This window comes from Notolepis coatsorum (assembly GCF_963971535.1).
Source record: "Notolepis coatsorum genome assembly, chromosome: 17".
NCBI lineage: Eukaryota > Metazoa > Chordata > Actinopteri > Aulopiformes > Paralepididae > Notolepis > Notolepis coatsorum.
The window spans coordinates 21,864,207-21,891,471 of NC_140181.1; the positions used below are offsets into that span (position 1 = coordinate 21,864,207).

A 27,265-nucleotide genomic window follows, 5' to 3' on the forward strand; every position below is an offset into this window, starting at 1 on the left:
AAATCCAATCCATTATTATTATTATAAAACGTAATTGTCGAATTAAAAAAAAAATTGTATTTCTCCACGTGGTAAATACACAGGTCACAACATGTTTACAGGAACGTTTTGGAGTTGTATTTGGAGTGTATTTCGTGACTGTAGGGCACTGTAGAATAGAATAGAATAGAAATACTTTTATTATCCCGTGGGAAATTTGACACTGCAAATCGCTCAACATTTAAACATTTAGACAGGACAGGGCACGAATTAGAATAATAACACAAATCAATCACTCTCTGTAGGGAACGTCAGGCTCGAACTCTGGCCCACTTCCAGTGATGAAGCTAAGCTACGCTAACGGAGCGACTGTTCCCTAAGCCAAATGCATGCACAGAGACAAAAAAGGTATGTATCTTCTTGTCTAACTCCAGGGAAGATGTTAAATAAGCTAATTTCCCAAAATGTTGGAGTTTTCCTTTAACGGGATGCAGACCAGAGAAAGACTTTCGTCTTGTTTACATCAGGGTCCCCCATTTTCAATTCATCATAACATATGACATACAGATAGACAGTACTGCTACATCGATACATTTATGATGACATACCAGATTTGCAAATACAGTACTGTTTGTGATACAAAAAGAGTCCAGAAAAGAGAGTATATGCTGCATGCTAACGTAAACTTCCCCAAGTTAGCGTTTGAATGTTTTTCTAGCAGAGCTGCCTGTACACAACTGAACAGTCATAGCGAAACAGGGGGATGTCGTCCAACTATGTGTCTGCCAGGGGCCCCTATCTCAGAAGATGGTTATTGTTAGATGTGCGATTAAGCTAAGTATAGACTTTCATAACAGTCTACCATAGGTGTGTGGATATAACAGAGGAGAGTGAATCCTATCACCAGAATAGTCATTCTTAGACATGCTAACTTCTTGTGAATATAGGATATTAGTGAAATTGAACTATTTTGCTGTGGGGAACCCCTGGAACCCCCTCAATGACCCTGACCCTGAGGGTCCCTGATCTCCCATCTTAATTGACTCCAATGTTTACAAACACTGAATGTATATTACAAACCTATCGCCACAAAATACAGCAAGTTGTCTAGTGTTATTTATTGTATCAAAATACCAGTCAATCAACTGAAAACATGTCTCCGTTCTTATTTGTATCTCTTGGTGCTGCTGGTGGGGTTGTAGCTCCCATCTGGATAGTTTGGTAGCTAGCTTGGCTGAATACACCAGTGTGTACCAGTGTGTACTGTAGTCACAACAACAACAACAACAACTCAATGGTTATTCGTTTACATTTAGGAGGAGGCCAAGGAGCCAATACATCTATAATGCGTTATGCATCTGTCACGACTGTTAACATCCTCTCCACCTCTCTCTCTCTTTCTTTCACCCCTGCTTTCCATTCAAGCCATGGTTAGTGGTTAGCTGAAGCAGAGAGAGGCTTACTCTCTAGAGTGTGAAGCTCCTGGGATTCAGCTCCTGTGCTAGCTGTCTGCCCCTCTCTCTCTCTCTCTCACTCTCACTCTCACTCTCACTCTCACTCTCACTCTCTGTCTCACTCTCTCTCTCTCACTCTCTCACTCTCTGTCTCTCTCACTCTCGCTCTCTCTCACTCTCAGTCTCTGTCTCTCTCACACACAGTAAATAACAGCTCCAACAACCATGCCGGACCATCAGATCGGCGACCCAAAGATCGCCTTCGCCTACCTGCGGCCGGCCTGTGTCCTGCTGACCCGCGAGCCCACCGTGGCCAACGTGGAGACGCTGGGCGTCCAGCTGAGAGACGTGGAAGACGCCACCTTACAGCAGCTGCAGGAGTACGTGCTGTTTCCTCTCCGTTGGGTCCTCAAGGTCCCCGGGCCCAAGAGAGAGGGCCTGGTGCAGGCCGTGGCCGAGGTCATGCACCACGTCCTGGAGAACACCTGCGTCCGGTCCTGGGAGTTGCTCCGCGACCTCCTCTCCGAGCTCTGCCTCTGCCTCTGTTCACCGGCCGATCCCGGGAAGCCTGCAGCGGCCACGACGTCGGAGGAGTTGAAATCGGCCGTGCTGAGGTGCCTGGACGCCCTGCTTCACGCGGCTTACGGGGATATCGTGTTCCGGCTGTTTGAGCCCGCCATGATGCCCGGGATGGGAGCCGCCGTGTCGCTGCTCCTGGCTCTGGGAGAGCAGGAGAAGTCCAGAGGGATCCAGGCGGCCGCCTTGAGGTGCCTTCAGGCCTTGACGCTGCAGTGCGACTGCACTCGGGAGGACCACGTCGTCGCCACGGCGGAGGAGAGGCGCGTTCAGGGCGGCACCGTGGCCTCGTTCCTGCCGGGGATCACCATGGCTTTGACCAGGGTCATAACGGGAGATATGAAACAGGGCCATGCAGTCACAGTCCGGGCTATCAAGGTTAGTGTTGGGATGAGCTCACCATTTGTTTGGAAATATCTTTAAAAATAATACAAGAATACAATTGTATTATAGCCATTCTTAGCTAATCTATTACTTCAAAAGGTAACATTTATTAATTTAGGCTATTTGATTGTGCACTTTTTCCATGTCAATAGGACACGCCTAAAAAAAGAGAGCTTGCTCAAATGAAACATTCTTGTCCTCATTCCTGTTCAGTTATGGTCCAGGACAGTCGGACTCGTCTTGTCTGATGCCCAGCTGAAGGGCTCTGATCCAGCGGTGACTCCCTCTCCTGACCTGGGGAGGATGGGAGAGCTGGTGGTTCACAGGACACAAGAGTGGGTGAAGAGTACCTCGGGGAGACTGGCCATCCTGCTGAACAAGATCATTTCCTGTACCTCTGCCCACCAGCATTGGAGGGTGAGGCTGGAGATGATGGAGCTGGCTGACCACCTGCTAGCCAGGTAGCACTGCATTTATTATTATTGACCAAAACATATCTGTTTGCTTTTTTTGTGTGCTATTGTGATTGAGATATGTACCATTGTGGACACAGCATGTTTTTGCTTTAGTTTTTTAGGGTTCGTTTTTTTTGTACATGTGAGGGGTTTTAGTGCATGGGACATTTAAGAAAACGAACACAAGTGAGATGCTGATAATTTCCTCAGAATATAATAAGAGATTTTCTACAACATTCAACTTAAATTGTTGACAAGGTATTCTGCACTGTATCATAATACCCTGTTCACTAGCTGTATCATTCATAATACCCTGTGATAGCTAGCTGTATCACAATACTCTCTTAGCTAGCTGTATCAATACCCTGATAGCTAGCTGGATCATAATACCCTGATAGCTAGCTGTATCACAATACTCTCTTAGCTAGCTGTATCATAATACCCTGATAGCTAGCTGTATCATAATACTCTCTTAGCTAGCTGTATCATAATACTCTCTTAGCTAGCTGTATCATAATACCCTGATAGCTAGCTGTATCATAATACTCTATTCGCTATAGCTGTATCATAATACCCTGATAGCTAGCTGTATCATAATACTCTCTTAGCTAGCTATATTATAATACGCTGATAGCTATCTGTATCATAATACTCTCTTAGCTAGCTATATCATAATACCCTGATAGCTAGCTGTATCATAATACTCTCTTAGCTAGCTGTATCATAATACCCTGATAGCTAGCTGTATCATAATACTCTCTTAGCTAGCTGTATCATAATACTCTCTTAGCTAGCTGTATCATAATACTCTCTTAGCTGTGTATGTCATAAATGTCTATATGAATTGAAAATGGGGGACCCTGATGGAAACAAGACAAACGTCTTTCTCAGGTCTGCATCCCCTTAACAATTGTGTGTATTGAGCCGTACTGTATTGTACCCATTCTGCAATCTGTTAAATAAAGTTTTCATTAATTCATCCATTCATCCATTCATTCATTCATTCATTCATTCATTCATTCATTCATTCATTCATTCAGCTATCTGTATCATAATACTCTCTTAGCTAGCTGTATCATAATACCCTGATAGCTAGCTGTATCATAATACTCTCTTAGCTAGCTATATCATAATACTCTCTTAGCTAGCTGTATCATAATACTCTCTTAGCTAGCTGTATCATCATACTCTCTTAGCTATCTGTATCATAATACTCTCTTAGCTATCTGTATCATAATACTCTCTTAGCTAGCTGTATCATCATACTCTCTTAGCTATCTGTATCATAATACTCTCTTAGCTAGCTGTATCATAATACCCTGATAGCTAGCTGTATCATAATACTCTCTTAGCTAGCTGTATCATAATACTCTCTTAGCTAGCTGTATCATAATACTCTCTTAGCTAGCTGTATCATAATACCCTATTACCCTGATAACTAGCTGTATCATAATACTCTCTTAGCTAGCTGTATCATAATACCATGATAGCTAGCTGTATCATAATACTCTCTTAGCTAGCTGTATCATAATACCCTGATAGCTAGCTGTATCATAATACTCTCTTAGCTAGCTGTATCATAATACTCCCTTAGCTAGCTGTATCATAATACTATCTTAGCTAGCTGTATCATAATACTCTCTTAGCTATCTGTATCATAATACTCTCTTAGCTAGCTGTATCATAATACCCTGATAGCTAGCTGTATCATAATACTCTCTTAGCTAGCTGTATCATAATACTCTCTTAGCTAGCTGTATCATAATACCCTGATAACTAGCTGTATCATAATACTCTCTTAGCTAGCTGTATCATAATACCCTGATAGCTAGCTGTATCATACTCTCTTAGCTAGCTGTATCATAATACCCTGATAGCTAGCTGTATCACAATACTCTCTTAGCTAGCTGTATCATAATACCCTGATAGCTAGCTGTATCATAATACTCTTAGCTAGCTGTATCATAACGTTAGCCTCGATAATTGCCTACGTCATTTTTCAAGATTTTTGGAAAAGAAGAAAAAACAAAGTTTCCAGCAAATGTGTACGAGTTTTTAATTAATATTTTGAAAATAAGTTCCACAAGGTGTATCAACAAATTAGCAAAAATACAAAAACACAACAACCATTGCGTAACAAAATAAGGTGTCTTTTAAACAAAATATGTTGTGACTTAGGCATTTTTTCCTCATACATACATACATGTTATACACTAAGGCAGTTGTTATACTTGCCTAAGTCATGCGATCGCCATCTGTGTATGTAACGTTAAAATGCATAAGTCACACGAATGAGTTAGGCAGATGGGGATTTTTGAACGTAACATGCATTCTGATTGGCTGAGGACATAGGCACCAAGCCAGGGCGATGCAGCAGTGTGAGGAGAGTATTGTTAGGCAGAAATCTCAATTTTACTTAGGCAATTATCATATGAGGCTAATGACATGTCCTGTTAGCTAGCTGTATCATAATACCCTGTTCACTAGCTGTATCATAATTATACCCTGTTAGCTAGTACTAGTAGGGATGGGCATGAGTAACGATTACTCAAGTACTCACCGTTTCAACTGGACTTGAGTGGCTTTTGATGGTACTTGATTTAACATTTTTAAATAATAATTATTATAATTATTTATTTATTACCACCAAATACATCCACCAAAACTCAGCGCAATATCTTGTTATTGCTGCTGCCATGTGCTTTAAGATGTGTTCTAAAATAGACTTCCCTAAAGAATTACATTTACATCTACATTTAGTTAATTACTCGCTGTATCATAATTATACCTTGTTAGCTAGCTGTATTATAATAATACCTTGTTAGCTAGCCGTCTGAAACACTTTTCCCTCAACAATTCATCAATAGAAAATAAAAGTGCCTTACCGTATCGATATTTCCCCCCACGCCTAGTCAGTTTTACTAAAATAGTAATAAATACAGTGTTTTCTATTGCGCACCCCTGTACCCAGGTGCAGCCAGTCGTTGGCGGAGTGTGTTGGGTCTCTGCTGGAGGCTCTGGTGGGAGCGGTGAATGATGAGGAACCCAGGGTGCGAGACAGGTGGGTTGTACAGTGCTCTACGCTAACTTTTCCCCCCAAGGAGCACATGTGCTCCTAAATGAAAAAATTTAGGAGCACAGTGAAACATTTTCAAGTAACAGTTATTATAACAAACTATTTATTACGTGCATATTATACTGTGCGTGTGTGCGTGTGCATACTAAGGGAAAAACATTGTGCAATAGCACATACCACCAAAATCACACATTAGCCCATGCCTACTAGACGCAAAGGATATCCGTTGTCCAGCTGCTTTTGTATGTTGTAGTGTACTAGTGTTGTCACAATACCAACATTTTACTTCGATACCGATAGGAAAGGTAATGGAATATATTATTAGATGACGGAACATGGAAAGTTCTTGAACGCTGTTGAAACGTAAATAATAGAAAATAATAAAATTATTCTGTTATAGCTGCTGAGCTATATACTGTTTTTGATGGCAACCTGTTCGATGATGTTGAGCTTCGCGGTGGTGAGGCCTTCAACATTGAGCTGCAGTAGTAGTAACGTGGTAAAGACATTAGTTTCGCTTGAAGGGCATGCAACCTTGCAACTACCTTTAGCTACTTGCGGGGAGGGCCACGTGGAGGCTGTCTTCGTCCCCACACTGGCCCTTTCCCGCAAGGCACAGATCAGAGCATCCCACCTCCTTCACAATACCACCACAGAGACACCACGACGTGTGCGCCTAAAGTCACGGCGGCGCCCCTTTTCCATGCAAGCCTACAGGCTACTCCACACAACACCATCTGACACTTCCAAGGCCTCCTGGGTCAGGAGGACGAGATGGAGGGACCAGTGGAGGTCAGCAGAACCATCCAGGCTGCACCTCTACATCAATGACCCTCTGGACGTCCCTGGTCAGGACTTGCCCCGGAAGCAGTGGACAACCCTCAACCGCCTAAGGACCGGCGTCGGACGCTACAGCGCCTCAATGAAGAGGTGGGGCCTCAAGGACAGTGCCTCATGCGAGTGTGGAGCCCCTGCACAGACTGTGGAACATATCATCACCAGTTGCCCCAAACACCGGCCACCGTATGGAGAACGCGGTCTGATGGAACTGGACGACGAAACATTGGCCTGGCTTGCCTCAACAGAGCTGCAGGTCTAAAGACACACGCCAGAAGAAGAAGAAGCTATATACTACTTTAAATTCAATTCTCCTCTTAGATTATAACCCCCATCTCTGCCCATGAACATTTTTTGTATGTTGCCCGGGACTATATTTTGTGTTACTTTAACACATTCACGGCCAGGGGTCGCTGTTTACCTTCTGTATAGAATGCCAGAGCTGTAAGTCAATGGGGCGCTTTGTTCACTTGCGAGTGTACAGTGATTTCTGATTTAAGATGTATTTTGTTTTATCCAGAATTCCCAAGCTTCTCGCAATTTTTTAGCATAGATATTTTATGTGTGGTTTCCAGCAGAGTTTGTGGTCTATTAAGACACCCAAAAACTTTATTTCATTACATTGACAGTGTAGTGAAGAAGGCACGGCAGCGCCTCTACTTCCTTAGGCGCCTAAGGACGTTTAAAGTGAGTCAGAAGATCCTTAAGAACTTCTACTCATGCACAATAGAGAGCATCCTGACTGGTAACATCACCTCCTGGTTTGGGAATAGCGCCGCACACGACCGCAGCAGACAGCAGAGAGTGGCACGTTCAGCAGAGAGTGGCACGTTCAGCCAAACGCACAATTGGAGGTGGGCTTCCCACTCTCCAGGACATTTACAACAAGCGTTGCACGGCCAACGCTAAGAGAATAACCAAAGACTCTAGTCACCCAAACAACTGCCTCTTTGAACTGCTGCGGTCAGGCAAGCACTACCGGAGTCTCATGGCCAGTACAGAGAGACTCAGAAGGAGCTTCTATCCCCAGGTCATCAGGATGCTCAATGACTCCATGTAACAACCCATCATCTACACTCATTGCACACACATCCACATGCACACAATCACTTTTAAACAAACACTCACCTTAACACTCACTTTAGACACTTTAACACTACATTATATGTATCTATTATTAATGAGATTTGCACTACATTCATACCTCATTTGCAATTGCACCTTACCTGAAAGTTTTGTACTTGTACCTCACTGTTTACTCATTTTTTACTCACTGTACTTAGACTGTACCTAGGTTGTACTTTAGATTGTATATTGTACTGTATATTGTATATTCCTCTTTACTTACTTTTTTAAACTTACTTTTTACTTACTTTATTACTTACTTTGTTTACTGTATGAAGCACACTCTCAGGGGCTCATACAGAACCAAGCATTTCACCATATGTGTAATTACACCGTATGTGTAATTTATTGTGATATTTAATAAACAAACTTGAAACTTGTGGCTGCCCACTGCTCCTAAATCTTTAGGATGGGTTAAATGCAAACTAATTTTGGGTACATGTTAAAAAAAAAAACTAAAAAAAAAACTTGGTAATTAAGTTACCGTATTCAATTATATTCTATTTACATTTACATTATGAGGTTCTTACACGGATCTGGAAAGTATGGGGGAAAGATATTTGAGACCTCTATTTGTGATAGGCCCGTTTGATACTGGTTTGGGCCACCACCATAAAGCATCCACAGGGAAACATTCTATCCAACTCCTCCTCTCTCCTCTACTAGGTGCGAGGCTGCTCTCAGAGAGATATCGGAGAGGAGTCAGACCTCTAGTGGTGGTGATGGTAACAACAGCAGTAGCAGTCAGACCTTCACCGACGTGCTGTCGGAGAACCTCCATGCCTTGGCCACCTCCCTGCCAAGACTGATGAGGACCTCAGACGACCACAAGAAGCTCTTTGTCTTGAACGTGTTCCTGGGCTACCTCAAGGTCCTGGGAGCGCAGGTCACCGTGCTGCTCAACTCTGCTGCACACCTGGAAAGGATCTCCAAAGCCCTAATGCAGGTACTCGAAATATTGTATATCGGACAGTGAGAGCATGTCACCCACTGTTCCACCTGTAGCCATTGATTGATTGATTGATTGAAAAGTTTATTAACAGATTGCAGAATGAGTACAGTACAGTACAGCTCAATACATACAATTGTTAAGGGGATGCAGACCAGAGAAAGACTTTCGTCTTGTTTACATCAGGGTCCCCCATTTTCAATTCATCATATCATACCATGTTGGAAGAGACCCTGATTGCTATTCAAATGAACCACACAGAAACATATTATTACTTAACTTAACTACTGCATACCACCCCTACAGGTGCTGGAGCTGGACGTAATGGATGTTCGCATTGTGGAAGAGAGGAGTTCTACCGTCACCATGGAAACGGGCTCCCACGGTCCTCAAACCACACCCACTCAGCGGAAACACTTCTTGTACTTTACTGATGAGAAGATCTTCTCTGTGCTCATGGAGATCTGCCGGACATTAGGTTTGTCATGTTTGATAGATTGTACATACGTATGTACTAGGGATGTCCGATATTATTGGCCTACCGATATCGGCATTAAAATGTGATATCGGAAAATATCGGTATTGTTTTTTTTTTTACATTTCTATAACCTTTATTTACCCAGGCAAGCAAGTAAGAACAAATTCAGATTTTATTTATTGTCAAAAGTATGCATAATGTTGTGTTAATTCCACAACAAGAGATATGTAATATGTTAATTACCTGAAATTATTTCATTTTTGGGGGGGGGGGGGGGGGGGGGGAAACCCTGCATATATCGGTTGATATTGGTTGATGTGGTTTCGGAAAATAAGAGTTGGACAATATCGGTATATCGGTATCGGTAAAAAAGCCAATATTGAGCATCCCTAGTATGTACATATTTCTTTTTATATCACTTTTTATAAAGATATATGCACATTGATTGTGTTGAAAAACATCCTCCTGCAAAAAGGTAACTTTAAGAAAAAAATTATAATAAGACAAAAAATCATTCTTTTCAAATCAACACCTATAAGTATTTGGACATTTGACTTTCAAATAGGATTTATGTATCATGACACTTGCCCAACCCATAAAGATTTAGGCAAATTCTATATATTATAAATGTATTCCTTACAGGTTACTACAGCAACGTCTACCTGCTGACAGACCACTTCCTGGATTTGTACAGAGAGTCATCTGTGTACAGGAAGCAAGCTGCCATAGTGCTGAACGAGGTTGTCGCGGGTGCTGCGGGCATCGGCGTAGCAACAGGGGGTCACGGGTCTGAGAGGAAAGGTCAGGACCACTATGCCCAAGGTAAATCAATGAAGAAGGTATCGTCTGTAGCTGTCATGTGTCCTACAGTTCTTCCTGTGATGTGGGGAAGATGTCCTCTACATGAAATCGCAATCAGCGATCAGAATCAATTCTGACATCAAAGTTCAAAATTCGTGATGAATATCTGCTTTCTTAGTTTACTATACTAGCATGTAGTGTAACTGTTTCACTTTGAGTCAGTTAGTGACTGTGGCTTTAAAACACTGTATTGGGGAATACTTCCAGAAGCCAGATTACTTGGTAGATAACTAAAGAGTTAAAGACAACTATGATGAAAGATAATGAATTATCTTCTCAAGTGTTGCTGTTCTGTTGTTATTTGTCATAGGATGTCATAGGACATTGTATGTCCCTACTCCCCTATGATCCCATAATTTCCTTTCTTTTATTGTATTTGTTTTTAAAATTATTATATTTTAAAGCTGCTATAGATAACATTCAGCCACTAGATGTTGCACTAGAGCACCAGCAAGTAATTTATCCAATCCGGTATGACATTACTAATTCCTTCTTGTTTTCCCGCCACCTAGCCCCCACCCCGGAAGAGATGAGGGCAGTGGTGGAGACTTTGATAGAGGAATACACCAGTCTGAACAACTGGTACCTGGCTACCATCACAGAGGAGAGTGACGGAGATAGACAGGAGGAGGAGGAGGTAGGAGGAAGTTCTGTGGTATTCATGCTAGGCCTGTCCTCCACTAAAGACATTCTTAATCGACTAGCGGTCGTAGGACTTCAGACTGTCAGCTAATCAGTTAGTTGATTTAATTGACATCTGTAAAATTATGTCTCCTTCATGCTCTTTTAAATGTAGTGTTTACCAGAGATGTGCTCATAATCTTTACGTAATGACTCATTCAGCATTGACCATATTCACACAGCGGCCATTTTGCTCTTAACCCTTTCGGTGGCGTTCACGAGCATTCTCGTTTCTGTGGCCCAGCGGTTGAGTGCCGGAAACGAAGATTCTCGTTTCTGGGTGGTTTTTACCTTTTTTTCCTCGATTTTAATATCCTATTCAATGTCACAGAGCTGTATTTTGCCTGGAAAAGGCATATTGGGACTCAGCAGGAGGTCTTGTTAATTGTTCTAAGGTCTGTCTTTAGGAGAGACGTACATACATAGTAATTAATTAGTATATTACTGAAATTCTAAATAAATGATAACATAATTCCAATTTTCATTTGAACACAAAATAATCAACAAAACTAAAATAATTCCATCAACAACACCTACATAATCACATGAAACTGATTCAATATACAATCAAGATTACAATGATCATGTTTTAAGACATTCAACATAAAATCACACTACAAGATAGTGTTTAAGCCAAATGATTCTGCCGTACGAATACTTCTGGTCCTACCTTGGTTATAATGTAATTTTGAAAAGGTTCCGAACCTTCAACCAGTCTTAACACATAGGATTTGGGAGGAAATTCATTACCCTTTCTAATTGGCGCTGTTGAAGTAAATAGAACAAACTATTGTTAGCAAGCATCCTGTTGTCTTTCAAAAGAGGAGAGGAGGAAGGGGCATTTAACTTTCGTTCCAAGGCTCCTTTTCTAACAACCACCACTGGTAACATCCAACCTTGGGCTATGCAGGCTCAATGGCTACCATACACTGGCACCCGGCACACATCACACTACACAATGGCTGAACGGCTCAGGAGACAGGGATTGATATCAGCCAATTAAGGGGAAGGGATGATTAGGTGGCCTTGATGTCAGAGACCTGATTGGGAATTTGGCCAGGAACGTCGGGGAACCCTTTAGTCTTTACGATAGGCGTCCTGGGTTCTTTAACAACCAAATTCAGTCAGGACCTCGGTTTAGCGTCTCATTCGAAGGATGGCACTCGCAGCTGTACGGTGTCCCTATCACCATAACAGGGGCATTGCTACTGACGAGTCCAGAGGACAGAGTGCCCCCTGTTGGACAACAATGGAATGGAAACCCTGTGTGGGGATTTAATTCAAAGGAGGGAGAGGACTTTTGTTTTGTATCACACAAAAAACCCAATTTATTTAACTCTCACTGTAAAAACACAACAAAGAGCTGACAATGACAAAAGAGGTGATTATTCTGTTAGAGGAAAAAGTTATCACAGCGGAACGTTAAATCAAAAATACTAGACTGAACTTATAAGTTTCAACTATAAAAACACACACAGACACACACACAGAGAAGGAGAGGGGGAGAGAGAATAAATACATTTTGATGTTGCCTTCATATTTGGACCAATCTTCCTGCAATTTTCCCAGCCCCCTCCACACACACGAACGCACACACACACAAAATGCCCTTCAATCATATAGTTCTATCCACACACACTTCTCTCTATCTTCCGTTACGCACAAGCAGTGTGTGTCTGTCTGACTTGCGGAACGCTCTGGAGTAGATAGAGAAACGATAGGAAATATAGAAATACTGTAGATGCGTTTGTTAGAGAAAAACGCATTTCAATAATCTATGCCTTTATTATATGCCTTATTCTATGCCTTATTCTATATGCACTGCCAGCCAGCCTTTATGCGACAGAGAGAGACACTTTCAATTTTGACGGAGAGAATCTCCCGATTTAGATCAAATTTAACACAAACGGTTCCAAAGATATTTTATATTTCTATGCATATCTTCACCGATTAATCGACTAAGATCACACCAACCGATTAATCGTCTGCTCAACTATGAAGGGACAGCTCTTATTTATACATCCTAAAATGTATTTATACAGCCGTGAAATTCTCTCACTGGTCACAGTTCCATATCTATCCTGCCACTCACTATCTCACCATGCAGTTTGATCTTTAGAATAGATATATATTTTGTACAGTACACTAGGGCTGACTTTTTTTCGAATTCGAAGCTTCGGGGCCGAGATTCGATTTTAATTCGAAGCTTCGAGTACATTTTATTTTTTTTAATATTTTTATATATTTTTTTATTTTTTTATTTTTATGTTGTGGGACTTGTACAGCACTTTGTTAAACTTTGTCAGTGCTGTAAAGTTTAAACCTTTTTAAATCTTAGACAAACAAAACACTTTGCTTTCATGAAATATTGTAAGCCGTCATTTGCGGCTTTATAAAAGCAGCACAATGAACACAAATTCATTGCTAGAGATCTAAACAATCAAACCATGCCAAAGCTACATAATGTAAAAGGTGCAAGATTCACACTCACAGCCATGCTGGTTTGGCAAAATGACATCCAGCCCCTTTTTTTTGCGCTGCAGCTCAACAAGACACTGTCAACTGCCACTCACAATGACTCTTATCTCTTCGTCTTGTTACCTTCTTTCTTCCTTCTCTCTCTCCAGCAGCTCAGTCCATCCAGGCTCCTCTACATCTCCAACAGTGACCTCAGCAGAAACTCCGCCAGTCCCATCCAGCTGCTCCCTTCCTCTCGTACATCCCCCTCCTCTTCCTCCTCCGTGGTCCAACAGCTAAACAGCAACATCTGGCAGCTGTGTATCCAACTCGAGGGCATCTCCTGCTTCGCCCGGGCCCTGGGGCACGATTTCCGTCCCCTGCTGATGACGTCGCTGTACCCCGTGCTGGAGAAGGCCGGGGACGAGGCCCTGCTGGTCAGCCAGGCCGCTCTGGGCGCCATGTGGGGCGTCTGCGAGGCCTGTGGCTACGCCTCGCTGAAGGAGCTGATCAATGAGAACTCTGATTACCTGCTGAACGACGTGTCTCTAAACCTGCAGAGGCTCGGCCTGCATCCACAGGTATGGTTGGATGTTATCAAAGGGAATGAAGTAATAATGATACATGTGAACATCCTGGTAGTATCTGACTCTTCTCTCTCTGCTGCCACACCCGGCAGATATTAAAACGAGACCTGATGTAAATGAGACTAATGTAGTAGTAAGATGTGATTGACTATTTTTCTTTTCTTTTCTTTTCTTTAAAGGAAAACTCCCAACATTTTGGGAAATTAGCTTATTTGCCATCTACCCTGGAGTTAGACAAGAAGATACATACCTTTTTCGTCTCTGTGCATGCAGTAGGAGTAGGAAGACGCGCACCGTTAGCCTAGCTTAGCGTCAGTCACTGGAAGTAGGTTCCTCCGTTAGCCTAGGTCTTGTTTGCCGTCCTCTCCTCTGCTCTCTGCCTCCATACGGGGCTGCGTGCTGTTTACACAAACACACTCTCGCCACTCGAGCCGCTCATGCACACACGCGCACGCTCCGTGCTGTTGTCGTTCTCTCCTACTCTCCTCTCCGCCCCCATACGGGGCTGCATGCTGTTTACACACACACACACGCACGCTCTCTGCTCGCGACATGTACCTGCCCGCCCATGCTCAGTGTTGGGAAATAGGCTAACGGAGGAACCTACTTCCAGTGACTGACGCTAAGCTAGGCTAACGGTGCACGTCTTCCTACTCCTACTGCATGCACAGAGACGAAAAAGGTATGTATCTTGATCTTCTTGTCTTAACTCCAGGGTAGATGGCAAATAAGCTACGGTAATTTAAGCAATAACAACACAAACGTCGAGAGTTAAAACATTTTAACCAATACTACATTGAATATTATGACTAAAATGTGACTAAAACTAATACAAGTTGTGGTTAAAATACTTGATAATAAAACTCTGACCTCCAGGCTCCGCGGGTGCTGACGGTGATGTTGGCCCACTCTGACCCCAGCCTCCTGCCTCTGGTCGGGGACATAGTCCAAGACGTGCTGCTGGCTCTGGATCTCAGCTACGACCACAGAGCCCCGCTCTTCTGCTCTGTGCTGCACTCTCTCATGAAGGCTCTGGGTGAGATTAAACTAGAAGCAACTATTTATAAAGAAAACCACAGCTGCATAGCTCACTGTCTCCTGGCACCGCACACTGTACCCAATGCCCATGGTCTGTATACTATACTTTATGTCAAAGGAACACGCCAACATTATGGGACATTTGCTTACCATCTTCTCCAGAATCAGACAACATGTGTGTGTGTGTGCGTGTGTGTGTGTGTGTGTGTGTGTGTGTGTGTGTGTGTGTGTGTAGGTGTGTGTGTGTGTGTGTGTGTGTGTGAGAAAACCCCTCCCTGTGAGTAAATATCCGATCACTGCTCAGATGTCGGGCTGACCGCTGCACTGGAGTCAGATTTCACACTGGAACATGGCGAGCGAGTCGAGAGGCAGTAGTTTGAGGACATTTCGGTTTTGGCTTGAATACAATGACGAGGGAACGAAAACAGTTAACAGAAAAATTACTGAGCATTGCTTCACATGTGTCACCTATGTAAATGGAAACACCAATTTCCTCTCTGTGCGATCAGTAGAAAGTGATCTGGCTGCAAGCTAGCCTACCTTAGCACAAATTAATGGAAGCGGATACGGACCAGTAGCCTAGCTTAAATCTCCGTCAATTTGATTCGGAGTCGTGGCGGATCTTCCGTCAATTGGCTACCTGGTATAATATGATTTGTAGATGCATACAGATTTAAACTAAATTGAGCCAATCAGAGGCGTCAAATATGATGAAAAAGGGAATTCTTTGGCGAGCAATAATGGCAAGACGCAGCGAGACAGGATTGCGCTAATAGTTCGTCGTCAGGAAAGGTATAATAATCGCAAGATACATTCAGACAGTGTTGTATCTAACAAAATGGATTCATGGACACATTTATGCCCGGACCACAAAGCTTATTGAAGGGTTAGCGGCGGCGCGGCGGCTCTACCGGTGAGTCCGTCAGCCTGTTCTATGAAAATGTAATTGTACTATTTGTAGCGCTGTCAGACCCTGATACGGGTTGTCTTTTCCTTTTAGCTAACGCTATTAAATAAAAATATACAGTGGAGGTTAAAATAAGAATATGACTTTGCCTGGGGAAAAAAAGTTCAGTCAGGAGATTTTTTTTATATGACGCACCCCCGTGGGAATCGACTTTACCATAAATCATAGGCTGATATACGCTACGTTCTCTTTAAACATATAAATGTTACAGGACAAAAGTAATAGATTTAATCACTTTTATTCTTTTAAACTTGGTCTGACCGACCTTCAGCATACATAGACAATGAACAGGCAGGTAGATCCAGAAAAGCATTCACATCATTAGGCTATGTCAGAAAACACATGTGCACAAATCCTGCATTAGGCCTACTTTAGCGGACAAAACCCAAACCAAACCAAACTTATTTCTCATGCGTTGATCTACCTCTGATACTCATCGGAGCCCGTATGAGCGTGGAAACTTGATTTCCGTTTAGCTAGTAATGCTATAAGCATGGACGCGTGCATACTAAACGAAGGCAGCCTCCGATGTGTCAGAGGTAGATAAAAGCTTGAGAAATAAATGGCGATGGGCTTGGCTCTACGAAACGGGGGAAAAACTAAAAGCCAGGTGTGTGTTTTTGCAACGTATCCCACAGGAAATTACAGTATGGCAGTAATGGGAAAAGGGTGCTAGCTCGCCATCAATCAGAAGCTAGCCACAATACTCTCATTTGCTATCTCCAGCACACAGCCTCCCTGCCTGGCGTGACAACCACCGCAGTAGGGTCTATAGTCACAGTCAGGACAGTAGGCGCTACAACACAGTGGTCTATAGTCACAGTCAGGACAGTAGGCGCTACAACACAGTGGTCTGTAGTCACAGTCAGGACAGTAGGCGCTACAACACAGTGGTCTATAGTCACAGTCAGGACAGTAGGCCTACAACACAGTGGTCTATAGTCACAGTCAGGACAGTAGGCGCTACAACACAGTGGTCTATACTAGTCACAGTCAGGACAGTAGACGCTACAACACAGTGGTCTATAGTCACAGTCAGGACAGTAGACGCTACAACACAGTGGTCTATACTAGTCACAGTCAGGACAGTAGGCTCTACAACACAGTGGTCTATAGTCACAGTCAGGACAGTAGGCTCTTCTACAACACAGTGGTCTATAGTCACAGTCAGGACAGTAGGCTCTTCTACAACACAGTGGTCTATAGTCACAGTCAGGACAATAGGCTACAACACAGTGGTCTATAGTCACAGTCAGGACAATAGGCTACAACACAGTGGTCTATAGTCACAGTCAGGACAATAGGCTACAACACAGTGGTCTATACTAGTCACAGTCAGGACAATAGGCTACAACACAGTGGTCTATAGTCACAGTCAGGACAATAGGCTACAACACAGTGGTCTATAGTCACAGTCAGGACAATAGGCTACAACACAGTGGTCTATAGTCACAGTCAGGACAATAGGCTACAACACAGTGGTCTATATACTAGTCACAGTCAGGACAGTAGGCTCTTCTACAACACAGTGGTCTATAGTCACAGTCAGGACAGTAGGCTCTTCTACAACACAGTGGTCTATAGTCACAGTCAGCCGTCAGGACAGTAGACGCTACAACACAGTGGTCTATAGTCCAAAGACTAGAGGAACCTCTGGATGCAGAAGACTTGTGGATTAAGTACAAGACACATACATTTGCGTGCATAAAACCCAGAATTAGGAGTTTTCTGTATGTAAGCTGCACTTTTTGTTTTGTTTTGTAAAATTGCATTATGTATTATTAAAGCACAGTTTCCCTTGTTTAGTTCCTTGTTCAAGTCATAAGCAGGGGTGCAGTCGTAATATCAGAACTGCCTGTACGCTGTTTAAATGACGCCACGTGCACGCACGCTCCCGCGCGTATGCGCATACATGTTCCCTCACGTGCGCACAGAACAGATGATTATTATGCATAAATAATAGGAAACATGTTTGTATAGGAAATTACTAGTTTTAGTTTAGTTTTTGTAAATATTGCCTTGAAATAGAGAAGCTGAAAAGGGTAGCAGGATGTAGCCTTCAATATATAAAGAAATTATATTGTCAACAGATATGGTTGAAAAACAAACAATGTTTTAAATGTAATTGTAGATGCAATATTATAGTTACAATTTCTTTAATTGAATTAACTTAAACTAGAAAAGTAAATACAAACTAAATTAACAATGTAACTTACAGTTTACAGTTTCCTTCTGAAGCACAACGAAATGTCTCATACTTCCAGTCGGGACCATTTGGTTCCACAGTTCAAGCAAACCCCCACCAATTGGTACAGGGCTTGTATTTTGGTTTTATTTAATGAATTTAAAACAGCATTGATATTACGTAAAAGCAAACTGGCAATAGAAAAGATGTTCAAAATAATCTAGTTCCCTTAAAACGCTAACGCTATTAAAAGAATATATACAGTGGAGGTTAAAATAAGAATATGACTTGGCCTGAAAAAAAGGGTCAGTCAGGAGATTTTCTTTTGCTTTAATCCCTGAAATCTCCAGGAGAGGGTTCTTTTGGCCAACAGCTGGGCCTGGTCTGTATTTGCTTCCATTAATTTGTGTTAAGCTAGGCTAGGTGGTATACATCACATCTTGTATCTGATCAGTCTTGTTTTTCACAGACCTTTAAAGGGTGGTGTACATCACATCTTGTATTTTTGCTCTAGTGAGGTGGTTCCCCTCCAGCCGTGGTGGCGATGGTGTCTGGGAGGCTGGCAGACCCAAGAACACCTGCTGCCCTGACCAGGAGGTGCTGAATATCCGCCAGTTCCTCCTGGACTACCGCAGACAGAAGGAGCTGTCTGAGGGCATCGGAGCTGAGGAGGAGGAGGCGCAAGATGTACAGGACCCAGGTAAACCTGGCATGAATTTGACCGTTTGACTTGAACATTAATAGCGAAGTCCTCGACTCCTACACCAACACCACACATCGCCATGCAGCATTTATTTTGCAATGTCAAATCAGACCACTCCTCGGTCTTGGAGACCACAGCATTGAATACAACTTGAGTGTCTCTGACCCAGCACCCACACATCTCACACGCATCATAAAACACACGTGCAGTAATGCACTATGACCTCTTTGAATTTAGTGTGTACCAGAGATGTTCTCATCATCTCCTCGGCAAACAACTCATTCAACGAGACAAGAGCATAGAAAACAAGTAATGAACTAACAATGTCTCAGTCGACTGAGACCATATTGACATAAACGATAAACTAATATTTTAAAGGGGAACTATCTTATAAATGGCCTTTTTCTGTGTTTAGCATTGTTTCCTGGCTATGTGGACTTATACTTTAAGTGCCGAAAGACGTGTTTAGGCGTCCTTCCCCGCCATGCTCAAGTTGCCGAAGACGCCGTAACTCGTCTTTGATATCAATATTTCAAAAATCTGTGATCGGATTCATATTTCCCATCCGCTGGCCTGAGACCCACCAAAAAGCCCCACTGAACCCTCTAGCGGTTCAAGAGCGCCATCTGGTGGCCGATCGGCGCAATCGCCAAACAGGAAGTTACTTGGACGATGTGCTGTTCACCCATATTACTTCCGGGCACTCGGTATAGGTCCCGGCACTCTAGCTTGTCACAATACATAGCGATCCGTTGCCAATAACTCGATAAACAACATGATTTGGACGTATATACCATTATACAACCTGGAAATGGACCGGGTATTTCAACATCCCATAATAGGAAAATGTATACTCCACGCTCATCGCCCAACGGCGCGAGGAAGATACGGTAAGATTCAGCGTTATTTTTCAATGTCTTCTATACTAACTGATCTGATGAACATATGACCCACATTAGATGAATGGTATAACGCTGCCCACGGAATTATAAACGCCCCCTCGGCCATCCGGTCAACATCAGATGACGTGTAGTAACTTCTAGAACCATGTCCAGTTGGAATTTTTTATATTGCGCCGATTGCCATCAAACTGTATTTCATCATCAATATAATGCATTTGGGGCTATAGATCACGTTCTGGAGAAAGCTGCAGAAAGAGATGAAAACATACTTATACTTTAGACCATACTTTAGTATGAATATGTGAATGAAAAAGTTTTAACGTTGCTTCACCCTGAACATTACATATAGGACATTGAATGGGCCCTAATAATGGCAATCTAGCAATATAATCTAAAAAGTTATAGCCCTGCAAAGAAGGGGAACTTCTCCATAGACAAATAGAGCTGGCAACCCATGCATGGTCATGAATTTAACCTCCGGCAGTTAAAGTGTTAATAGGATCTATGTCTCTAATTCTCATATTGGCGCATTCTTCCAATTCTCCTCTCACAATATTCACCCTCACTGAACTGAGTCATCTGAAAATGTGCATATCTGTGATGTCAGAGATTTCTCAGCTGCATAATAATGTGGCAGTTGGTGTGGCAGTTGCCACCAGGCCACACAGTGGTTGGAGCCCAGCCTAAAACGGCTTAAGATCTTGAGGTACAAAAATGCTGTTTTTGAGTACTTGATTAGAAATACAAAACAATGAATAAAAAATAAACTTACAGAGGTGTTCCATAGACTCACAGGAATTGTGTAAAAGTGACCAAATAGTGAAAGAAATTGTAAAATAGTTCCCCTTTAAAACGAAATAAACAAATATATAAAAATATATAAATGAAATAAACAAATATATATATATATATATATATATATGAATAAATGTATCTATAAAAATAAACAAATATACAAATAAATTAACTCATAATTATAACAAATAAACTGACGTGAAGACATGCAGGTACGTTTGGTCTCAACTGGGCCATTTCTAAATGTAACCTTTTCAATATTTTTAGGCTACATATTCATAGCAATCTATTTCATTTTCACAGGGAGGAGTAATTTATGCTCACATTTGCCTTATCACACCAGGCAAATTTCCCTGCTCTGTTTGCCTCCCTCTATTGACTATGGACTGCATTTTATATAACCCATTCACTCACTCTCACACACATACACTCACACACCGACGGGTGGAGGCAACCACACAAGGTACCAAGGTACTGTACACATCATTGAGAGCAGTTACGGGGTTCAATATCTTGCTCAAGGACACTTCGACATGCCGTCGGGAGGAGCCAGGAACGAACCGGGAACTTTCAGATTACCAGACGACCGCTCTACCAAGCCCTAAACCTCTGAGTTCTACCTATTGAGTCTACCACTGGCCTGGGTTCACGCGCTATTGATTGATTGATTGATTGACATTTTTTATTAACAGATTGCAGAATGGGTACAGTACAGTACAGCTCAATACACACAATTGTTAACTCATTCAGGGCCAACAGCGCCCTCTGCTGATGGCCCTTCGGTGCCAACGCTTTATCCAATGGCGAATAGGACTTATTTGCGAGTGCTTAAAACATGAGTGCTCCTGCTAGAGTATTTTTTTGTATCCACTTTTTCTCCTCCTATTTTTTTCCTGTATTTTCCTCCCATCCCAATTTAGTCGTTATGCCAATTCCCCCCTCCCCTTCCTGGTCGCTGTGCGCATGTGCCCCCCACTGGTCGGTCTAGGGCAGGGGTCAGCAACCTTTACTATCAAAAGAGCCACTTTTCCCCCGTCCCACAAAATAAAATGCTCAGGGAGCCGCACAACCTATTTACCCTTAAAATAAAGATAACACAGTGTATAACCTTTTATATATCCCCAAGCATACCCCACATTTAGCATAAAACGCCTGACAATTGCATACCCAAAGTAATTTGCGATTTATTATACTTTATACTTATAGCACACAGTTTGTTGCATTAATGGAATTATAAAGCAACAAAAAGAAACATTTTGACTTTTTATTGCTGTTTTTACCTGTTATAACAAAGGAAAACCTTAAACTCTTATGAAGAAGAGAAAAAATACTGGCTGTTAGACCTATTTTTTAATAAAACACAGAAGAGGAGACAAAACACTGGTGTCTGTAGACCGACTTTGAAATAAAACCCTGAACTATTAAGGTATATTTGAGTCCTTCCCTTATTTGTGGAACATTTATAAAATAAAAAGTAGTCCACTTTGAAAAAAGACTACCATGTGTAGACCTACTTTGAAATAAAACACAGAAAAGGAGAAAAAACACTGGCATCTGTAGACCTACTTTGAAATAAAACCCTGAACTATGCAGCTCTATTAGAGTCATTCCCTTATTTGTGGAAAATCTATAAAATAAAAAGTAAATTTTCCGTTGTTCGCAAATTTTCGCACCACATATCAGGCATACAGGTAAGCCTTTTATTGACTAAATATCTTAGTTGATGAAATATTTTTTCATTTCAGTGTCACAGTATGACACCGATCTCCAAAATAAGAGAGAGAGAAAAAAAAGTTAAAAAAGAAATATATATACCGGTATTTTTGGGCCAGGGAGCCGCAGCTGATTGGCTAAAGAGCCGCATGCGGCCTCGGAGCCGCAGGTTGCCGACCCCTGGTCTAGGGAGCCCTGAAGTCTATCACATGCTTCCTCCGATACATAGGAGACAGCCAGCAGCCTCTTTTCACCTGGCAGCGAGGACTCTCATTGGTGAAGTGTAACGCGTGGGAGGTCACACTACCTTCACCATTTCCCTCCCTCGCTGTGCAGGCGCCCTGACCGACAATGACCAGATTACCACCCACCGGCTTCCCTCCCGCTGACACTGCCAATTGTGCCAGTATGACGACCGGCCAAGCCGGAGGCACCGCTGACAGCCGGATTCGATACCAGTGTCTCTGCGGTGGTAGACAGACGCTGATTTTGGTGACTTTCTAGCGTCCATTATTCGCTTGGACAGGGTCTTGCTGATTAGAGACTTTAATATCCATGTAAACAAGAGCTCTGATAACTTTGCCACTGACTTTTTAAATGTTACGGACTCGTTTAATTTCACCCAGCACATCTCCGGTCCGACACATTGCAAAGGCAACACGTTAGACCTTGTATTCACGATCGGGTTAAAAGTCAGCAATGTTAGCACAGAGGAGTTATTGGTGTCCGATCACAGCTGTATTTTGTTTAGCCTATCGTTCGATAATGACTTTATTCCAGTGAAGTGTGTTAAAAGCTCTCGTATTGTCAATAGCACAGCTATAGATAGCTTCCTTGCTAGCTATGATAGGAATGTTTTGGTGTCCTCTGTTGATGACGTAAATAATTTGGTTCACAAATTCAACACACACTGCGCGGCCATTTTAGACAACGTAGCGCCCCTAGCAAAATACAGCGTTCGTCCTGTGAACCCCTCCCCCTGGCTTGACAACAACATCTGTGAGCTCAGGCGTAACTGCCGCAAAGCAGAGAGACGCTGGAAAACCTCTAATTTAGAAGTTCATCGTCTATACCTCAAAGAGCTGAGGGCTGAGTTTAATAACTCAGTAAAGTCCCCCAGAGCTGCCTATCTCAGTAATTTAATCTCATCCAACAAGCACAATCCCAGAGTATTATTTAAAACCATTAACACGCTTGTCAGCCCCCCCCCTCCCCCTACACCAGTGCTGTCAAATGAGGACTGTAACCGCTTTCTTCAATTTTTTGTCACCAAGGTTGCAAATATAATGGCAAACATCACTCCTTCTCTATCCCCCCTTCCCCTCCATCCCACCACTCAAGCATCCCTGAGCAATTTCTCACCTGTCTTTCTGGATGATCTCACCATTTTAGTCACCTCCATGAAGACCTCCTCGAGCCCCCTAGACATCCTTCCTACATCCATGTTCAAGGAAGTTTTTTGCTCTGTTGGCCCCAGTCTAGTCACTATTATAAACTCATCCCTAGCCTCTGGTTCTGTCCCAATCTATTTTAAGGAGGCAGTCGTACAGCCACTCCTTAAAAAGCCCAACCTAGACCCCACCATCCATAACTATTTCAGACCCATCTCCAATCTGCCTTTTGCAACAAAGGTGTTAGAAAAGGTTGTAGCCAACCAGCTCACCACCCACATGTCACAAAATAACATCTCTGACAAATTCCAATCTGGCTTCCGCAAACTCCACTCCACTGAATCTGCCCTTCTCAGCGTATCAAACGATCTCCTGATGTCCGCTGACTCTGATGAATGCTCTGTTCTGGTCCTGTTGGAGCTGAGCGCAGCGTTTGATACGGTCAACCACAGCATCCTTTTGGACAGGCTCAGGGAGTGGGTGGGCATCTCTGGGAGCGCTCTAAACTGGTTTGCCTCTTATCTAAGGGAGAGAACGTTCTCGGTGGCTGTGGGTCCTTTTAAATCTGACCCCACCCCCCTCTCATATGGGGTACCACAGGGATCGGTGCTAGGACCACTCCTTTTTGCCATTTATATGCTTCCTCTAGGCCTCCTCATCAATAAATTCACCGGCATTAAATACCACTGCTACGCAGACAACATACAACTACTCTGCTCTTTTAAACCTGACAATTTGGAGAAACTCAGCCTTCTCCAGGAGTGCCTGCTCAGCATTGAGAGTTGGATGGGGAGTAACTTCCTCCAGTTAAATGTAAAAAAAACAGAGGTGCTGATCCTAGCAGCTGAAAAGACTGCAGCTAGAGTGGCCACTCACTTGGGGTCCCTTAAAGACAACATACGTCCCCACCTGAGGAACCTGGGTGTTGTCTTCGACCAGGCCATGAACCTAGACAAACATGTCAAAATACTCACACGCACCTGCTTTTTTCACCTCAGAAACATTGCAAAACTATGCACCATCATACCTCACTCTGAACTAGAACTGTCCGTGCATGCTTTTATTTCCTCTAGGCTTGACTACTGCAACTCACTTTTCACCTGTCTCACCAAATCATCCACAGACAAACTACAAATGGTCCAAAATGCTGCAGCCAGGCTACTCACAATGTCAAAAAAATCATGTCACATCACTCCCATTCTGGTATCCCTGCACTGGCTCCCGGTACACTATAGAATTCACTTAAAAGTCCTCACTTTTACTTTCAGAGCACTCCACGGTCAGGCCCCTATCTACACTGAACTCATCCATCCCTACACCAACACCCGCTCACTCAGATCTGCCGATCAGCACCTCCTGGTGGTCCCCAGGTCCAGGCTAAAAACAAGGGGTGATCGAGCCTTCGAGGTGACAGCACCAAGGCTCTGGAACGCTCTCCCCCTGGACCTGCGAACTGCCCCCTCTGAAAACTCTTTTAAAAAACAACTAAAAACACATTTGTTTAGACAGGCCTTTGGTCATACATAGGCACTCTTTCTTGTCCTCACTGTTCCTATAGTTTTGTTTTTTAATTAGTGACTCATGATTTTATCCAAATTATTTTATTCTACTTTTTTATCTGGTTTCACAATTTTTTTAACTGCCATCTGTTGTTGTCATTTATTTCTGATTTAGTTTTTGTTCTGTTTTTTGTATATACTAAGCTGTAGTGTAAAGCACCCTGTGCATTCGTGCTGTGAAGGGTGCTATATAAATAAAAGTAATTAATTCATTAGTCCGCTGTGCTACCCGGCCGCCTCCTGCTAGAGTCTTCAGGGTATTCTTGTTTACCAAAGAGGAGATCCGGTACAAGAATCTTGTTCGTTGGTTGACTTTTTTGGTAACATTCATTGTTTGCCATTTTGTCACAGGTAAATGTCACTATTCCCTTGGTAAATGAAGGTTAATCTACAATGCTGCCCGGAAATATTCAACACCCGCTCTCTACGGCCCCTGGGACCCCAGGAGGATTAGCAGCCACCATTGTGGTAACTAATGGGGATCCAAGGAAACAAATCCACCCGTAAACCCACCCTCCCGTCATGAATATTTAGGAGAATACCAAGACTGAAGAGAATCATTAATAATCTTGTGTAACCCTAGTAGGGATGAGTTCGAATTTTCGAATAGTTGTGCCAGTCTCTACATTCGGTTTTCATGTCTGAGTCGAAAATATATTTTTTAATATAATTACAAAAAATATATATATTATTATTATTTCATTTTTATAATTTAATTTTTTTTTTTAAAGTGAAGCAAACCATTCTTATTTAATTCATTTGTATATTTAAAGGCAGCCTAATTTCCATAGCCTAATTGATCTAAAAGATGCACATGCTACTGTTTCTGTTTGTTTATTAAAACCGGTTGATAGGCCAATGCAAGGCTGTTATTATAGGCTACGATGGTGAATGGTGTCATTTGGATTTATTGTCGGTCAGCGGAGCCGATCAACGTTCTGAAGTATTATCTGTGAAGTGCCTATTTATGTACAATTCCCTTTGATTTGAATGACCCATTCTATTAAAAATGATAACTGAATTTAACTGAAACTGAACATTTTAACTGAATTTAAACTGAAACAGAAAAGAACAATATATTTGTAATATAATAAGAAAAAAATTAAATAGAATTTTCAAATATTCGGTCTTAAGAACAGTAGACTATTCGAAAATTATTTTGGCCAGTCATGCACATCCCTAAATCCTAGTAGACCTCGCATCCACCTTGCTTGCATCCTCACCCCGTGTCCCTCAGTCTGAAGATGTGCCTGTCATCATATTGCTCCTTATTATTATACAGACGAGTTGCTGAAACTCTGACCTCAACCTGCACCATCAATCTTTCACCGATTGCTATTGTATCCACCACGTTTGATCCAAACTGGATAATAAATGTGTGAGTTACCACGGTTACAGATGTCCCACCTCTCCTGGATATTCTCTGAGTCTTTCGGAATAAAAAAATCGGCTCCGACAGCCGCGACTGATCAATAATCTCCCCCAACTCCACATTATTGTCATTGATCAGTTTGTACTTGTGGGTACTGGGTAGGCTCACAAGTTCACAACAAACATGTCTAAACTGCTGGTTAGGGGTGGGGGAAAAATGTATATGTAGTAGTATCGCGATACTTTGCGTGGCGATACTGTATCGATACAGGGACGCCAAGTATCGATATTTAATTATTCATAAAAAAATATATTATAATATTTTTTTTTTGTATAAGGAAGTTGCATTGTTCATTTCAATACCTGTAATAGTACAGTAGTCCACACACACACACACACATGGAATATGACTGTAATACAAACAGTTCAGTTTGTCAGGTACATGCAACACAGATTACAGTGTTTACATCTGTCTGCTTGAGAAAATACCATGTTCTGCAATAAAAATTATTGAAGTGAGATGAACAGACTGAACTTTATTTTATTAGATAAAATATGTTGACAAAGTTTTACTTGAAGTTGAAAAAGGTAATAAATAAAATGTGAGCCAAAAAAAAAATATCGCAATATTTTCAGCGTATCGCGATATATTTAGTATCACGATACTATCGTATCGTGTCGCAAGTATCGCGATAGTATCGTATCGTGAGGTCTCTGGCGATTCCCACCCCTACTGCTGGTG

General features: G+C 42.3%; 1 protein-coding gene across 1 annotated transcript in view; it reads left to right on the forward strand.

The window, feature by feature from the left end:
• The window catches only part of tti1 (TELO2 interacting protein 1), a 57,367-nt gene that overhangs the window by 2,263 nt on the left and 27,839 nt on the right, over nucleotides 1–27,265 (forward strand). Inside the window, 11 exon segments of the mRNA XM_084333848.1 lie at nucleotides 285–387; nucleotides 1,638–2,387; nucleotides 2,607–2,854; nucleotides 5,820–5,909; nucleotides 8,553–8,832; nucleotides 9,142–9,313; nucleotides 9,956–10,135; nucleotides 10,687–10,811; nucleotides 13,483–13,893; nucleotides 14,776–14,935; nucleotides 18,604–18,789. Of these exon segments, the coding sequence (XP_084189974.1) occupies nucleotides 1,659–2,387; nucleotides 2,607–2,854; nucleotides 5,820–5,909; nucleotides 8,553–8,832; nucleotides 9,142–9,313; nucleotides 9,956–10,135; nucleotides 10,687–10,811; nucleotides 13,483–13,893; nucleotides 14,776–14,935; nucleotides 18,604–18,789 (2,581 nt within the window). The 5' untranslated portion in view covers nucleotides 285–387; nucleotides 1,638–1,658.